This window comes from Limanda limanda, chromosome 17 (genome assembly GCF_963576545.1).
Source record: "Limanda limanda chromosome 17, fLimLim1.1, whole genome shotgun sequence".
NCBI lineage: Eukaryota > Metazoa > Chordata > Actinopteri > Pleuronectiformes > Pleuronectidae > Limanda > Limanda limanda.
Genome location: NC_083652.1, coordinates 7,200,040 through 7,218,481, shown reverse-complemented (window position 1 = coordinate 7,218,481; position 18,442 = coordinate 7,200,040). Strand labels below are relative to the sequence as shown.

Below are 18,442 nucleotides of genomic sequence, written 5' to 3'. Positions count from 1 at the left end.
TCAGGTTACATCTTTAAAGTGAACAATGTTTATTGTTGAAGTTTAACATTTTCAACATGTTGCTTCGTCCTCACTGTCAAACACATGCAGACAAAACAAGCACCAATGTAACATTCATATTTTGACATAAGTAACATCACGCCCAGAGTAAGTTTGAGGAAATACATACGTCTGTGCTCTGACGGTTGAACTGAACCGGTGTTATACTTTGACCTTTGTGCAGCAAAGAGATGCGTAAAGCATGAGATGTGGTTTACACTGTAACACAGGCAAAGAGCAAAGAAATGCAGAAATGCATATACATGCGGACCCTCGGGACACGGTTGAAGCTTTCCATCTGGTGTAGAGGGCTGTGACGACTGGTGTGCTCTTATGTTGGTCTCACTGAGCAGATGGGCCACGGCGGCCATGTTCCAACAAGAGGTAGAGAGTCCCCTCTGAATATTTAGAAGCAGCTTCCCTTCACTGGTACATTTTATGTGAATCTTTGGGTTTTGGTCTCATCTACATCCATAAACCCTTCACTGACACATCAGCAACAGCATGAGGAGTCCTGTACTAGCCTTGTTATGAGAGAGTACAATCTGTAAACAGTTGTGTGGGTTGAAAGACAGAGAGAGAGAGAGAGGCCATCAGTGCAGTGCAAGAGTCTGTGCATATCTAGAGAACAAAAGCGTGCAAGAAACTCCAAAAAGAGGCAAGATGGCTGCTGGCTATTAACCTCTGAGAACAGCAACTCCTTTCAGTTTGCGATTTGTGTTATTTACAAGGGGATCATAACAAAAACTATTGTCGTCCTGTGTGCGAGCGTTTCCCATCACAATCCTGCAAGTGTCTCCCCACTGAGTCCTCCACCGTCAGAAGTCCCAGTCGTCGACCTCCAGGTGGCTGAGACCCGACTCCAGACTGGCCAGTCCAGATTGAGAGTCCTGTGGCTGCACGTTCCCAAAGCTGGTGATGGGCGTCACGGGCCGCAGCAGCTCAGGCAGCGCCTCTGAGGGCCGGCGTTTGATCTAAGCAAGAGAGAAAAACAAACACCATATTGGTTTTAATGACGACTGGACTTAAGATCATGTATGATGTACAAAACGCATCACACGCATCTTTTGCTGTCCTGGCTCCTAAATGGTGGAAGGAGCTCCCCAATGACCTCATAACAGCAGAAAGTCTACACATCCTTCGCCGCAAACTAAAAACATCTCTTCCGACTATACCATGAATAAAAAAAAGTTAGACTTTCTTGAAGAAAATAGTACTTTCTTGATTCTTGTTGTTCTGGGTTTGTGCCCTAATGGTTGAATGCACTTATTGTAAATCGCTTTGGATAAAAGCGTCAGCTGAATGAAATGTAATGTAATGTCAGATTAGGCAATAGCAACTAAGGCAATGATTTTTTGTCCCAGAGGCAAGAATGACTTAGTTAATAAAAAAATTAAGTTAGGGTTGGTAATCCTGGAAAAAATAAGTAGAGCAGGCACAAAAGAAATGCAACCGATACATCCCACACCCTCCAGTCAAAGCTACACAGCCAAAAAACAAGAACACGCACTGACAACTGCTCGAAGTCGACTATAACGTGACTCACTCGCTAACTTCTGACTGTCATCTCTGCTTCAGAGGTCTATGTCTCCGACTGCACAGTGAGAGCAGAGGCAGGAGGCGCCCAAGCAGGCAGGTCAGTTAGTGACAGACAGGTACGCCAGCCAATCATTTCATTATGTCCAAATGAATGTTTATTACATCCCTGCGAGTGCAACAGACATCTGCCTTTCATACAACTATTTATTGATGGCTATCGAGACATGAAGAGGATTTCAACAAATATGTTTGAAAAAGTCTATCAGAAACAAATTACAAACCCTAACCTTAAGATAAATTCAGTAAGAGACAGTTGTGATGTTTTACACACCTGTTTGAAGAAGGGGTGCCCTATGAGAGTCGCGGCAGACGGCCTGAGAGAAAACAACAAGAAAGAAAAATCAGTTTGTTGCACCTCAAAACATTTAAAAAACATCTTATTAAATATTGAAGTGTGTAGGAAGACAAACGCAGACCTCCTTTCTGAGTCTCGCTGTAGACACAGCTCAACAAAGGCGTGGAAGTTTGTGGAGAATGTTCTGTTGTATGGGTGCCCGGCTGACGAGGAGGAAGGGTCTCCATTGGAGTTTCTGACCCCTCCGGCTCCAGGGCACTCACTGATCCCAGAGTCGGCCCCAGAGCGGGACGGTTTCATGGACAGCTCCTCTGGTGGAATAGTGGTGGTGTCCAGCAAACATGGCACTGTCCCATTGAGCTTCTCCAGCAGCATCTGTGAACGTGAAGAGAGGAGTTGTAAAATATCTGTCCTTTTCGATATTGGTAGTATACTGTATACTATAAGAATTCTAGCTGAGGTTTGCCCCTGTTGTCTTTAGTATAAATAACTGATCAGGTATTATTTGGACAATCAACCACCTGTGTAGCTGGCATGTCTTTAAATGGAACATGTCCATTTGCCAGTTCACAGGCTGTGATGCCGAGGCTGTAAATGTCTGACCGAGAGTCATAGCCTTCCAGGTTCTGTGGGAAAAAAAAAAAAGATACAAAATTGTCCACCACTTTCCATTTCTTTCAGGCTTTACTCCTAATCCATGTGAGTGTTGCAGCATGCAAAATATATAATCCATAGACCTTTGTTACAAAATAACATTTCCATAGTGAGAGACAGTATTATTACAATATCATACAATGCTGCTGTCTGTGTTGAAGAGTACAGTACCTGTTGGAGCACTTCAGGGCTGAGCCAGGGCAGCACCTTGTTGCTGTACTGAGGAAAATCGTGAACAACTCTGGCTCTCTGACCATGACGAATCAGACTGAAGATACTTCGCAGACCCGACATGCAAACCTGTCCGTCCGCTGAGATCAACACGTGGCTGGCCTTCACACTCCTACACACAACCACACACAGTTAGTACAGTGGGAATCCTGTATTTATGAATGAGGTTAGACTGGAATTTGATACATCACTATTGTCGATCTATTAAATCTTAATGGACGTACAGAACCAGAAACCAGCAAAAAAAGCTGAAATAATGAGTGTGGGCTGTGGTTGAGGAGATAAAGCGTCTCATCCACCATCAATAAGGTCCCAATGGCTTTGCTGGCAGTGTGTGAATAGTGTCTGCATATAGAAGTGCTGTATGAATATGCGTTTATGATTTGTTGAATGTCACTTGTAGTGTAAAATGCTTTTAGTGGTTGATTGGGATAGAAAAGTCATCTATAAATACACTCATTTACATATTGATCCGTCCATTTTTTTTCCAATTCAGATGTATAAACATACTGTCCATCTGAACATGGTGGGGCTAAGTATACAAATAGCTGTTATTCCTAAATAAACAATGGGTTATTTTATTGCCTTTTTCAAATCCATTGTGGTAGAGCACCGAGGCAAACATAACCAAATCAAGATTGGTATGCATTTCCTGGGTATTAGACATCAAATTCCTCTAATAGTTACCAAATATGATGTTTTGATTTTTCACAACATTTATATCTGACACAAAACAACACATTTGTCTTTAGAAACTTGTCAGTGTCTTACCGGTGTACATATCCCATGTGGTGGATGTACTCGAGAGCTTTCAGCATGCCAAGCAAAATGTATGAGATGGTCAGCTCAGTCATTCCATCAGTGAAATGTGAGCAGATCAGATCTCTGGCTGAACCTGGAAAATAATCAAACACAGATAAGCACGAACAGAGGGAAAGCTGTCCTCCATTACACCCTGCTTTAAAATATTGCTGACCAACTGGTATCGTGTATTAAGGGTTTAAGTCCATATCTTACCATAAGCCATGAAGGGGGTGATGACCCACAGTTCATTTTCAGCTATAAAGACACTCTTGTAGGGAAGAATACTCGGGTGGTGGAACAGCTTTGACACATGAAGTTCGCTCTGAGAGGCAGAGGGAAAGAAAAGGATGACATCTGACATTTTTGACATCGTATTATGTCAGGACAACAGGAAGAGAAGATGATTCTGAATCTAATTTGGTTCTGAGGGCTGAGCAGGAAAGACAGGATGTTTAATTAGGACGTGCACAAGGGTTACACCAGGGTTACATAAGTATTCACATGGAGGCAGGGAAATTAAAAGAAATTACGGTTCATACACAGGACGGAAACAACTAAAGGGAATATGAATAATGTAGACTGATGGGAGTGGAGGAAGACGGCAGACTGATGCAGACCTGCAGGTAGGCAACCATGTCATTAGTGCAGGACTCCATGTCAATCCGTCGGATAGCTACGTGCTCCCCCGTGGGTCTGTATCGAGCCAGGTTCACGGTCATCAATTCCTCCAAGCCCCGGCCTAAAACACAGACAACAAAGACTCAATACACCACACGACTTAACAATACACATTAGATATAATGATGTGAATAATTAGAGTAAAACTAAAGGCTAAAATCTGATTAGAGAAGCAAAGACAAGATAACACAGAGTTATGTTGGGTTAACTCATCTAAACATATGTGTTTTAATTGTAGATTTGAAATGTCCAACAGAGTCCAGCTGAGGGGTGTGAGGAGTCAGAGAGTTCCAGAGTCATGGTGCAGAGAAGCTGAAGGCTTTGGCACCTAGAGTGCTTAGTGTGCATTTGTCTTCACATACCAATAACGGTGAGGACCTCATATGAGCCGCCGTCAGGGAGGAAGCTGCCCATGGTGTCCCGACGAGGGAGGGAGCTCAGACTCTCCTGACTGTCCTCATGGGCCTGAAGGTAAGGGGAGAAGAAACAGAGCAAATGAAGATGGGCTGTGACACTGACTCCACAAGTTAAGGGGTAGGCTTGATAAGTGACTAACAAAGCAAAACATCACCAAAGTGTTATCGAGGTGTTAGTGTGACTCGTGGCACTAAAGACAACAAACCAAAACAGGACTGGTACTCAAACCGCCACCAGCTAAAAAAAAATTAGGAATATACAACTGTAGGGGCATTGATTAAAACATATTCCAATACAATAGCACAAATGAATATAAAATTGTGCACACACAGAGTATGGTCTAACCATTGCATATATCATCAAGTCTTTTGTTAAAAAGTATTTTCAACATGTGCATCACAGGTAAGCCTAAGTTATTCTTGGCAGTGAGAACTCCTGAATTCCATCTATTTCTTGACATTCATATGATGGAAATGGACAGATTTTAGAAGCAAGCTGTGGCGGCAAATGGAGGTGAGTTGTATGAATATTTGCAGTGTTTCTATGGTGACCACACGGAAGACACACAGTCAAAACTAGAATGGTGGATTTCTTTAAGGGAAACTGACGTACGAGCTAGAGATGACGATTTCCAAGATCAAGATCAGTGGACTGTTCCAAATCGTGACTTCTGTCATATATAAACCTGAGACATTTCTCTGGCTTGACAGCAAAGTCAAAACTGCTATGGCAGCCATCAGTTTAGGGAACATCTGTAAATGCTGATCCGATCACATGGGGTACATTGGAGACTGCCCAATGTGATCAGATTCTGAAGGAGTAACCATGCGTTCCTAAAGCCGAACACATGGAATTCCCTCCATCTACAGCCTGCAGGACCTCACAGTGAAGTGTGACAGTACACCAGCTCACCATCAAACCAACAAGTCGCCAGCACAGACAGGCAGTGTCAAACATTTAGCACTCACATCACAAAATACTCTTGGCAACCTAACATACTTTTTAGTGAGGCAACTAAAGCACACCAAAATCTAAACAGAACAGTTGCCTTGAGCACATCACGTCAACTGCAAACTAAACACTTAGACAGAAGTGTTATGGCTGAATGAGAGGATTATTTGACCTCTTTAAGGTTCCCAGTGCACTCGACCATTTCCCTGTACTGTCCAACACAAGCCTGCGTGAGTGGAGTGAGATGACCTTCTGAGCTACGAGCATGGACAGTGCGTGTTATGAGCGGAACACTCATGCATACATAAAATGTGCAAAGCCCCAGGGGTTTGTGGATTCCTCTACATTGAGCTCTGTATGCGCACGTACACATGCCAGCACATACACAAAGGCCAAACGGGTGATGACGATGCAGTGACAGGAGTACCACACTTACTTTCCTGTGAGAGAGTCCCTGAGCTTGCTCTGGGGTAGAAAAACCACATCAATGACATGAACACACACAAAACAAAAAGAGGATCTGCTTCTAAAGCTGCTCTTGAACCAGGACACAGCCTCTAGTAGAGGGAGCTTGCTGCTTGCTGCAGTTTCATTGGTGACCTTTGCTGGTTTTCCTATCACGAGCAGGATTCATCTGAAAAAAGTAGCTTAGAGCGACTAAATGACACACTATTGTCAATACAGCCAGTTTTCATGATAAGCTCTGGGAACATGATTAAACTGTGACTGCACTGCAACAGCAAAAATTAACTGTAGTCATAGCAAAGTGCTAATTTCTGAATAACAATCTGGTTTAAATATTTTTCTACTATCACAAATGAATTAGATTAAAAAATAATCCAGATAAACCCAGCAAGTTCTGTACAAATATTATGAAAAGGCAATGGAATCATGGGACAGCAAATATATTAAATTAAACACTGGAACAAACATGCAACATTGAGCAATGATTGGCCAGTGAGGAAATGAAAATGTGGCAAAGCTTGCAAAGAAAGAAAGCTTTTTCCACAGAATCCCAAAACCAGAGAAATACGGCATTTTAAAAAGTTTAACAAACTACTGCTACACAACTAGAATTACCAATAACATGAAAGCTTTTTCCACTCAGCTTATAAGCTAATAGTGCCCTAATATTTATAGTAGGCTCATTATGCATGAATGCAACAATGAGGTCCATATCAGCACATAGTAGCCAAAATCAAACTGCTCAAAACATAGTTGTAAACAAGCAAATGTTTTTAATAAAACAACAGTCACCACAAGAACAAAATAGCCTAATTTAGCTATAATTGCAAATAAAAATATTCAACAGCCAAAAAACTAATTGAAATTCCTTTAAACACAGGATAAACACACCAGACTTACACAAGTCACAGAAAGCATTAAATAAAATGGTACAAATGTTTCTATACGTGACAAGCCCAAATTGGACAGGAACTAAAAAGTTATTTAGCAAATGCCTCTGCTGATAGGTAACTATAGCAAAGAGCTATGATGCAAAAGCAGTTCAGAGGGGAAACAGATGACGGGGAGGCAGAGGAGTTTTCTGTTTATGCTCATAAAGGGACAAGTGTGTAAGCAGTGGTTTGGGAAAGCTGAACCCTTTGGCTGTGAGTTGGTATTTGCCTCGAACCTCACCTCCAAATAACTCCAAATCCCGCAGGCTCTCCACACTCAATTTCTCAGATACCCAACGCTGACAGAAACAGAGGTTAAATGACAGACATGGGAAAAAAAGAGAGGAAATGAAAGCAAGAGTAAGGAGAGAGGTTATACAGAAACATGACATATTTAAAGCTGAAGAAGCTGATGAAGATGTTTCATGCTGATGGCCTAGTTTGCCACTCTTAAGGATTTCATGTGTAGAACGTGTGTAGAATTGAAAAGGCGGCATTTTAGAAAGTGCATGGTTAATAGGAAAGCTTATTTTTAAGAAACTATACATAATTAACTTATTATGATGACAGCAGTGTCTGGCTGCTGGAAATTACCGCTATCATAGATGTAATTAAAGCCTTCTCTAAGACCAAACACAATCTTTAATACAAATATCGATCAAAAAAGAGAATTAGATTTAATCCTCTACTAGGAAACATGCCCTGTAAGAGTGGGTCTAAAATAGGCAGTACATGATAAACAACTTACAAGAAAAGACATGGATCCTCTTGAGGGTGTTACATACGGAGCTGAAAACACGCCAAGGGAATATCTGTGAAGAAAAAAGAAACAACTGTTAAGAAGATGTCTCTGTTTTCATCTCCATGTCTGTATTAAGGATTTGCTGCTATTTCAATGCTAAAAATTTACCATTTTGTTGCTTCGTGTGGCTTCTGTGTTGAATATCTTAAACAGTACATGAAACTGCAATAATAACAGTGTCCTGATATCGTCTTCTATTTTATTAAGGAATTTTCTAACTTATATTATGCTGCATGATCATAAGCGATTTCATTTTCTATTTTTCAGGAAACCTCTGTCAGGGACTACAGATGAAATAATGTCTAATGGTACAATCGTGGTAATGCTTATTAATATGTATTATCACCGTTAAATAAACCAATAAATCTACAATACTCGTTATCGAAACAATGATTCATATTTCTAAAATAGAATACTTACAATATCCGTAAGGATAGCACACATCTGTTGAACCGTAATAATATGTGAGCGTTTCAGTGATATCGTGTGAAATGAGGAATTGTGTTGCCATGGATGTTGTGCATATTCGGTCTAACTCTTCATCGTGAAATTAAACCTTAACTGACAGATGATCTCTGTCAGTTGTTATTGTAGGTTCGATTGATAATGATTGTTTAGGTTCAAACACTCGCGCTTTAATGGGGCTGTCATTATACAAACGCATATACTGACTTCCAGTGACCGGAGTCCTAGTAGTTCGAAGCGTCCGTTGGAAAGAATGAATCACAAAAGCCACAAAGTCACACAAATATACTAAAGTAAATAGAAACAGCTTTTGAGCTCAGTTCTTGCTAATGTTGCGGGGATGGAGTGCGCAGGTTAGCATTAGTAAATGACCGTTAGCTAAAGCAGCCGCCAGGATTTTATATCAACAACAAACTGCGTACTTCCGCTGTCTCAGTGACTCACCAGTGAGATGTTCGGACGAGCAGCGCCTGGCTGGAGTCGTGTGATATCTCAGGAGAACTTGTTTAGCTGACCATCTTCTCCTGCGGGGTTTTCCTGACAGCTCTCCACTCCGCTCTCCTGGCTCACTACGGTGTCGCGTATTTACGACGACGCGCCCACAGAGAGACTCGTCGCGCACTGGTGACGTAAAGGGCACTTTCTTCTTCTCATGACAACACGGGCGCTGCAGGCTGGAGCATCTACAGGCGCCTGAAACAGGTGAATCCCGGCGGTCGCCCCCGCTGCCTTCACGCAGACACACACCACCATGGAGAAGTTGCGGTTTACTTCACGTGGATTTGAAAAAAAAAATCTAGTTGAGCCACATTAACCACCGAGCCTCTCTCACTCCCACCTCGGCCCTAATTTGCGGCCTTGAGCTAAAGCTAGCGCTGTGTGTACACAAACCGTGGCCAGGGTGGAGGTGTTGTAACGTTCTAATGCGAAGGAATATCCCGGAGCCGGCAGCTCGGTCCTGATTCTGTATCAACGTGTGTCGTCATATCTGGTGAACTGCTAACTAGCTTCATGCTAACGCTGTAGCGTCAGGTTCGCAGCCTGATAAGACGAAACGTAGTTTGAAATATGACCAATTATGGTTCTGTGGCTTGGTAGCAGACATGCGTTTCAATTCAAAAGTCATTTTGCTAATTTAAGCTGTGGTAACCCTGTGTTTGTAACGTACGTGTGTTGATGCCTCTTCCCACATCGTGGCTCACCGCTGCTAAAGGGATATATTACTATAAGCATTGCAGCATTCGTCTACATTACTGCACAGTTAATGTTTCTTTTAGCTTTATGTTTTCGTTATTTATCTGTAGTATTGGGGTGGAGGGAATCTCTGTCAATTAAAGTGAAAGTATCTAAAAGATAAATCTGTGGATTTGAAACCAAAAACGATTTTGAAGCTACTACTTGTTCTTATGTCACAATTGTATTTCTCATGGAACCGTTATTGAGGAGCTAAATACACCAGAAAGAGATCCCTGAGGACTGACAGGCAAGCCAGTCCTCAGGGATCACTTTTGCTGAGAAACATTTAGTTTGTAGCACCTTAATTAAAAGAACAAGGCCGACAGATGAATATCACACATTAGGTGATAACACATGTTTTTAACTCTAAAGGCTTCTTTCCTCTCTTGTTTTCACAGCACAGTCATGAACTGGAACAAAGGTGGTCCGGGTATCAAGCGAGGGTTTGGGTTTGGAGGATTTTCTCTTGCAGGGAAAAAAGAGGAATCCGCCGCCCCACCTGACAAATCTCAAACATCGTTTGGACCCCCAGGATCAAGTGGGGGATATGGGAAGAACCAGCAGCTCCCGTCATTCTATAAAATAGGGACCAAAAGAGCGAATTTTGATGAGGAAAATGCGTGAGTAATACATTCCTCCCTTTACATTCCTCCACAGAGAGAACGGTCAGTGTGTAATGTTATTCCTATTATTGAGTGGATTTAAAACTGCATCTTTCTCATTTTCAACTAGGTATTTTGAAGATGATGAAGAGGATTCCAGCAGCAATGTTGATCTACCATATATACCTGCAGAGAATTCGCCCACACGGCAGCAAATGCAGTCTGGCGGTGGCGGCGGCTCAGACAGTGAGGATGACCCACTGGATGCCTTCATGGCAGAGGTTGAGGTGAGCAGTTAATTTCACTGAAACAGATAGAAACTAGTTTATAGATTCAAATGTTTATTTGCTGTTCTTTTGTTCTTTTTTCCTCCTTCAGAATCAAGCAGCGAAAGACATGAAGAAACTAGAGGAAAAGGAAAAAGAGAAAAAGTCAGCCAAGTAAGACTTCATTTTACTCAGATTTATTCATTTATTTGACTTTTTTAGTCGCCTCTAAGGTCTTAATGTAGGTGTTTGATTTGAAATTTGACCAGAGGAAAAAATATTGCTTAATTAAAATTAAATACTGGAACACACAATAGTGTTTTTGCTGGTTTAATAGATATTATCAGGTAAGTAAAGTGTTCTAAGTCATAGTGGGATGTGGGCTGTCATGGGTGTATGAACGAGCCGCAGGGAAGTTTTTTTTCTCCGCTTCTCATTTCAGGGGTATTCGCGATGACATTGAAGAAGAAGATGAACAAGTGAGTGAGCCCTCCAAAGTTTTTAATCCACTACATCGCTGATCAGAGAGGTCTCCGGACCGAATATTCCCCCTCTGATCTCTGTTCTTGTAACACTCCATGCCTTTCCTTCCAGCCGACCATGCAGGTTGCATATTTAGTATTATTATGATGCAGATGTTTTTCTTGTGTAGAGTATTCTTGTCATCTTAGCGAAAGCATGTTTGATTTTTGTTATTTATTTATGTCAGCTATACACAGAATTGTAAGCAGAATTTTGTCATCTTGTTGCAAAGCTGAACATCTCTCCAGGTATATTGTGCATCTCTTTGTGTTGTCCGGATGCTGCGGTATGCAGCAATCTGGCTCAGTTTTTTACATGAGGTGCTCTGCTCTCTGCAGGAAGCCTACTTCCGCTACATGGCAGAGAATCCCACAGCCGGCCTGAGCCTGGAGGAAGAGGATGAAAACGTTGATTATGACAGTGACGGGAACCCAATTGCCCCGACCACCAAGAAAATCATCTTGCCCCTTCCTCCTATTGACCACTCTGAGGTACGGTTGGTTTTAAGAATTGTGTTTTAATGTTGTGCTAAAGTATTTTGTGATTAATGTGGCTTGTTTTTCCTAGATTGATTATCCACCATTTGAGAAAAACTTCTACATTGAGCACGAGGAGCTCATCAGCCTGACTGGAATTCAAGTGTCGGAACTAAGGCAGAAATTGAACTTGCGGGTAAGTCCACAATTTCACTTAATCCAAATGTTACTGTATAACTTAGCAGACCTTTTACATGCCAAAAAAAAATAAACCACATGCTAATGGGAAAGAAATAGTATAATCTGAGCACTTTATAATTTTCCTGCTCCCTTTCTTTGTCATTCTCAGGTATCTGGTGCTGCCCCTCCAAAACCCTCGACCAGCTTTGCTCACTTTGCCTTTGATGAGCAGCTAATGCACGTAATCCGCAAGTCTGAGTTCACTCAGCCCACACCAATTCAGTGCCAGGTATAGTGCAAGTTTATTTAAAGGTTGCAATATATTTGGATATAATTTATTTTTTATTTTTTATTTTTTTAATAATGATGAAAACATTCTATTGGTTTTGTTCTAGGGTGTGCCTATAGCTGTGTCTGGACGTGACATGATTGGTATTGCAAAAACTGGCAGTGGTAAAACTGCAGCTTTTATTTGGCCAATGCTGGTTCATATCATGGACCAGAAGGAGTTGGAAGCAGGAGAAGGGCCCATCGCAATTATCGTGTGTCCCACCAGAGAACTTTGTCAGCAGGTAAGAAAAGGGAAGAGATCTTAGATTGAGATTTTGAAAGGTTAATTAATAGAGTTTTATTGCTCTAGTTCGTCCACTAAGGTGTGTGACTTTAAATGTTCACCAGATCCACGCAGAATGTAAACGCTTTGGGAAAGCCTACTCATTGCGTTCTGTGGCAGTCTATGGAGGAGGAAGCATGTGGGAGCAAGCCAAGGCGCTGCAGGAGGGGGCAGAGATCGTGGTGTGCACTCCGGTAAGGGAACAATCTATCAACCTTGGCTATTGTAAAGAAAACTTGCACTCCACTGCTGCACCAAACAAGAGGTTTAATGCTCATTTGTGTTTTCACAGGGTCGTCTGATTGACCACGTAAAAAAGAAGGCCACGTCCCTGCAGAGAGTGACCTACCTGGTGTTTGACGAGGCTGATCGCATGTTTGACATGGGCTTTGGTGGGTTGAAATGATCTGTTCTGTAACAAAGATGCTGAAGGCCTGTTTTATGCACTGCAGCTAATTCCTCCTTTCCCCTTCAGAATATCAGGTTAGGTCTGTCGCGAGCCATGTCCGCCCTGACAGACAGAGTAAGTGCTTAATGAAATCGGACTGTTTCATTGTCGTAAGTTGTCAGGCTTCAAAGCATCTTTAATTACTTTGAATATGATTTCCTCCACAGCTCTTTTGTTCAGTGCTACTTTTCGAAAGAAGATCGAAAGGCTGGCCAGAGACATCTTGATAGATCCTATCCGTGTGGTGCAGGGAGACATCGGAGAGGTACGTGGCATCAAACATCTGCCCGCAAAAAAGCTACACATAAGCTGCTTTATGCCTGTCATTGAAACCTGAATATTGTGTTCCCTCTCTAACCAGGCCAATGAGGATGTGACCCAGGTCGTGGAGATGCTGCACAGTGGGACAGAAAAATGGGCCTGGCTGATCCGGCGGCTCGTAGAGTTTACTTCCTCCGGCTCTGTCCTTATCTTTGTTACCAAGAAGGCAAACTGTGAAGAACTGGCCACTAACCTGACGCAGGAGGGCTACAGCATTGGCCTCCTGCATGGAGATATGGACCAGAGTGAGAGGAACAAGGTCATCAGTGACTTCAAGAAGAAGAACTTGCCTGTTCTGGTGGCCACTGATGTTGCTGGTGAGTAGCTATTTCCTTCCCCCTTTGTTTTAACATCCACATGAAACTATTCATGTCAAGCATTTCTGGCATCTGAGGCTAACTGTGTAACCTTATTTAAAATACCCTAAGGGAAAGTATAACACGTACATTTAAGGTGACGGGCCGATCTGACACCTGTTGCATCAATATCTGTTCACTGGAAACACAGAATGTTTTTTAAAAATCACCAAGCTTTTGCCTCACAGTTATAAAAGAAAGTTAGGAACTAACGAAAAAACACAGTTTTTTGTGTAAACAACATAGATTAAGGCTTAAAGTAATTAAATCAAATTCAGCCCGGTCGTTACTTTTAACACAAAAGAAGGGCGGCAATATATTCAATACAACATATATAAATAGGTCAGAAAAATCACACAATAGTCCCAGGGTTAACATAAAGTTTGAGAATATCCCCTAAACAAAGACTGGCCTCTTCCCCCGTCTGAGCGCACCACACTCCGGCTTCAAACATCGAGCGCTTCACTTCCTCCTTCACCCATTTATAACTTTTTGTGCCATAGAATAAAATTTTAAACAAAAGTAAACATAATTACCTTCTGCATATATCATCAATTCTCTAATAATTAACTTTTTGTACATTTTCCATATGTAAAAAAACCACAAAACGGACAACATGATCATTGCCACATTTTCTGTACATTAGAGTAGGCAGGCGATCATTACAACTGTTGTTATTCCTCCTCAGCTCGTGGTCTGGACATCCCTTCCATTCGCACAGTGGTGAACTACGATGTGGCGCGAGACATCGACACACACACGCACAGGATCGGTCGAACAGGTCGTGCTGGAGAGAAGGGTGTGGCTTACACCCTCCTTACCAACAAAGACACTACATTCGCTGGAGACCTGGTGCGAAATCTGGAGGGAGCGAATCAATCTGTTTCTAAAGAACTGATGGATATAGCCATGCAGGTGAGATAAATAAGCAGTGGAATAAGCAAAGTTTGACATTAATTAGCCTGAACCTCTTGTGTTTTGCGTTGGAATAATTTTTCTCTCTGTTGTTTCTCAGAATCCATGGTTTAGGAAATCCAGATTCAAGGGGGGTAAAGGAAAGAGGCCGAACATTGGAGGAGGTGGTCTTGGTTACAGAGAGAGACCAGGCTTGGGGGCGGAAAGTTCGGTAAGTTATTGATTACTGGACTGGAAATCTGCTTGTCATTGTCATCGCAATCATTATTCTACGCTGAATAATAATAATAAACAAATGATTACTGCTGACTGAACATCTGACAATCTGACCATATCAGAAACCTCTACGATGGCTAAGATATTTACTTTGAAGACTCTAAGGGACGAGTTATGCTCTGTTGTGTTTGCAGGAGCGTGGCAGCAGCAGCTTGATGTCTTCCACTAGCAGCTTTGAGGGCTACAGCAAACCAGCTACTGGGGCGATGGGGGACCGCATGTCTGCAATGAAACAAGCCTTCCAGGTACAATTCTGTCTTTTCCACTAAATATAGTTTCATGGTTTTTTTGATACAATTATCTTTTTCCCCTACCGGATTTCTTATTAATACTAAATACTGTCTGTTTTAATATGTTCAGATGTTTCCATCATTAGACTTTGCACATGTACTGTAATTATTCTAAAAGAAGCTTTTAGTTTGTCCTTGTAGTTAAGCGCAGGCTTATTATTTCAATATTTTTCACCTGCATCATGTTAAACTGTCTTTGCTGCATTCTGTTTTCTTTTAGGCAGTTTGCACTCACAGCTGTTTATTAAATAATTAAAATGAATTGCTTAAGAAAAGACGGACATTTCAAAACCTGTGTCAGAAGATTTATCAGTCCTGTCACCAACCTGAAGATATATTTTGATTGTTTTATGCTACGAGGCAGTAAAATCTTTACTTTGAACTTTCATCACACCTTGTTTTTCCTCCAGGCGGTTAATATCTCCTTCTCTATGCTTCCTCCTCTTCTAGACTCAGTATAAAAGCCACTTTGTGGCAGCGTCCAGCGGCCCTCCTAAGCTCAGCACCAAGTCCAACAGCTCGTCCTGCTGGACCAGTGCTGGCAGTCTGAGCTCTGTGCCAACCGAGTCTGCTAATGGCTCAGAGAGGTCCCAGTGTGCCACCATGTCAATGCCAGGCTTCACCAGTGCAGGCACACTGAGCTCAGTGCCCCCCAGTCTAACCAGTTCACAGCACAGCTTCCCTCAACCTCAGCCGCCGCCTCCCCCTCCTCCTCCGCCTTCACCTCCCTCACAGAGAGACAGCTCACGGGAGAGACACGTTGAAGACCGTGGGCGCCATGGGGAGAGTCACCACCGCCACAGTGACAGGAGCGACCGGCACAGCACTGAAGATCGCCACAGCGACCGAGATCGGCACGGAGACAGAGAGCGTGACCGCTACGGGGAACGGGAGCGCCACAGCAGCAGCCGCCACAGCGACAGTCGTAACGGAGATGGGAGCAGGAGGGAAAGAGATGATCGGAGGAGCGACAGAGAAGGGGGAGACAGGGGGAGTGGGGAGGGGAGAGACAGGGAAGGGGGAGACAGGGGGAGTGGGGAGGGAAGGGACAGGGAAGGGGGAGACAGGGGGAGTGGGGAAGGGAGGGACAGGGAAGATGATAGCTTTGCTGTTCCTGAACCACCAAAACGTAGAAAGAGCAGGTGGGACAACTAAAGAAAAAATAATCAACACATCAGTAGAATAATTCATGCAACAACTGCTTCACGACAAGCTTGTCTGTGTAGGCAGAGAGCAGAGCATATCAGAGGCTGTTGCAGGCACTAGGCTGGAGGGGTAGGTTTACTGACGCCAGTGTCCATTTGGCCTCAACAGTGTCAGACAGATCAACACAAGCAGCTCCGAGACAGCCACTGTACATACACCGTCAGGACTGTTGTTATTATAAGTCAATAGGATCGAGCAATAGAGCTGTAACGAATCCTGTCAGTGAACAATTCCAAATTAGGGCGTGTTGGTTGTTGTCTTGTTTCTACTCACTGAGCCCCTAATATGCTTCTGTGCTTGCAAACCTGACAAATGTTCTTTTCCTTTAATGAATCTTTGCCAAGTGTGTTTGTGTATTTGCATTTTATTTTCTACAAAGCTAACTGTTAGAACCGTTTAATTTTTTTCTATGGCGCTCTGTGATTGTGTACGGTCACACAAGTACATAAAAAAAAAACTATCAGTAGCTCTTTTTGTGTCTTGTATTCAAGTTTTAGTGAAGTGCCTTTCCCTGGCATTTAGTCCGTCTGCTTTCGAAATGTGTTTTCAGGAACGTTTGTTTCAATGAGAGGGATTTCAAGTGTTCAAATGGAAAAGGGGAAGTTTTAAATAAAAACACTTCTCTTGCATTTATTTGTTGTGTGTGTTTTCTGTCACAAACAATCTATGTCAGCTTTTCAGTTCAATCGTAGAAAACATATGTACATGAGTGGGGCTCAGATTTTTTTCTGATCACAAGACTCTGTAATTCCTTTTTTACATTCTACTTTACAGTCTGCTGTTGTTTATGGCTGATGTGGTTTTATTGGAGTTTGAGGCAGCGCAACAGACGTTATGACAGCTTTAAAATGACAGGGAACTTACAAGGACAAATAATTACATCTCTGTTGTGAACAGATAATCTAATAATGGGCTATGAACCAAAAAAACGGCCTAAACACATGCAAAATAGAATGTTAAGAAACATAAGGGGAAGCTTTTGAAATGGTCCTCAGATCCCTGACCTGAACATCTGTGGGTAGATCCTAACCAGGGTCTCTGTGCACTGCAGCTGACACTTGACCTCTCTCACAGCTTTAAGTGATCTGCCAGATAAACGTGTAAAAATTCCTAAATGTAGAATGGAAAGTCTCTTAGCTGGCTACAAATAACATTTTCAAGCTGATACCTGTCAAAGGGCGGTTACCTCGTTGGGTGTAGGTTGTATTTGTAATGTCTTTTGCTTCAGGGGATGTTTTTTCATTTCTATTGCTCACACCTATATTTAGGGACAAACATTGAAGATGCCCTCAGGCACGGGAAGGTAGAATATAAATTAAAACATAAAATGCAAGCAAAATAGTGTTTGAGTTGATAAGTAGTTTTTAGGTTTGTTTTTGACACTGACATTGAGAAACAGCTGTCATTCAACAGATTTAGAAAGGATAGATCACTGATATCAGGCCAATAGTAATCTTTGTAAAAACAAACAACAAAATAAGTTAAACATGACTGCAAAAGGAACAAAGAGGTAATGTTCATACTCAAAAAACTTCAACATAAGAAAAAATCCACCTGATTTGAATGGTTTGGACATTTAGAAACCAATATAATTGGGATGATTGATTTCAGGAGGTCAGACCTTTTTCATTATGTAACAAAGAGATGTCATAAAACTTTATTCATACCTTTATTAAAGTTAACACATATTATACTAATGATATTTTGTCATGATGACAACTCATCAAACAATAACGAAAAAGTAAAAAACGAATAAGTACACATACAGACTGTAGGGGAGGGAGACGTTAACATCAACATGAAGCAATTATGTTATTGTTACAAAGCTTTCGGACCATAATTGGAAAATTCTTATAGATTTGGTGTTTGTTTTGTCTTCTTATCCCCATTTAAATTAGCTTCAACATCAACTTCAACTTCAACTTTCAACTTTCAACCTTCAACTTTGTTTACGTCAGTGGGCAATTATTGTTTACAGCAAGGGGTAATACACATAAGACATAAAAACATAAATATAAAAATATATTAAGACATAAAGACATAAAACCATTAAATTAGCTTTACAACAAACGTGTATCCCCACACACCCTTCCATCCCACCACACCCACAGTCTAAACAACAACAATAGTAAAAGGTAACATTAACATGTTAAATGATTCAATGACAATAACAGTAATTAACGAAATGTGTGTTTTATTTCTTATGCTAATATGGGCCTATGAGTATAAAACTAAACCAAATATACTCAGCAGAATTTTGAATTATTATTCGTTAAACTATATTACAAATACAAACGAGGCACATTTCTGTTTTTCTTCATCAATAATTCTATCTCAGGCTGAGACGGAATAATAGAGACAAAAGAAAAACACACACAAACAAGAAGGAAACGACAAACAGAA

At 41.7% G+C, this 18,442-nt stretch overlaps 2 protein-coding genes across 4 annotated transcripts; one reads left to right on the top strand and one right to left on the bottom strand.

The window, feature by feature from the left end:
* Positions 1-12: 12 nt before the first annotated feature.
* Positions 13-8,900, bottom strand: strada (STE20 related adaptor alpha). Of its 2 annotated transcripts, XM_061089975.1 has the most exons (11): positions 8,777-8,900; positions 7,814-7,877; positions 4,663-4,765; positions 4,240-4,361; positions 3,836-3,944; positions 3,590-3,713; positions 2,759-2,930; positions 2,455-2,559; positions 2,055-2,308; positions 1,910-1,952; positions 13-1,013 (listed from the first exon to the last, which is right to left on the bottom strand). In XM_061089975.1, exons 2-11 carry the CDS (start codon positions 7,823-7,825, stop codon positions 858-860), a joined length of 1,200 nt encoding a protein of 399 aa, XP_060945958.1. In that variant the 5' UTR covers positions 7,826-7,877; positions 8,777-8,900; the 3' UTR covers positions 13-857. The 2 variants fall into 2 exon arrangements, with proteins under 2 accessions (XP_060945958.1, XP_060945959.1); XM_061089976.1 differs by lacking the exons at positions 7,814-7,877; positions 8,777-8,900 and adding an exon at positions 7,307-7,332.
* A 71-nt stretch (positions 8,901-8,971) lies between these two features.
* ddx42 (DEAD (Asp-Glu-Ala-Asp) box helicase 42) lies at positions 8,972-16,668 on the top strand. Of its 2 annotated transcripts, none has more exons than XM_061089751.1 (18): positions 8,972-9,034; positions 9,967-10,188; positions 10,301-10,457; positions 10,549-10,610; positions 10,879-10,915; positions 11,297-11,449; positions 11,526-11,630; positions 11,784-11,903; positions 12,010-12,186; positions 12,293-12,421; positions 12,520-12,619; positions 12,703-12,750; positions 12,843-12,940; positions 13,037-13,313; positions 14,041-14,267; positions 14,368-14,478; positions 14,678-14,788; positions 15,284-16,668. In XM_061089751.1, the coding sequence occupies exons 2-18, from the start codon at positions 9,974-9,976 to the stop codon at positions 15,986-15,988; spliced, it is 2,832 nt and encodes a 943-aa protein (XP_060945734.1). In that variant the 5' UTR covers positions 8,972-9,034; positions 9,967-9,973; the 3' UTR covers positions 15,989-16,668. The 2 variants fall into 2 exon arrangements, with proteins under 2 accessions (XP_060945734.1, XP_060945736.1); XM_061089753.1 differs by having other exon boundaries at positions 8,988-9,034; positions 9,972-10,188.
* The last annotated feature ends 1,774 nt before the right edge of the window (positions 16,669-18,442 follow it).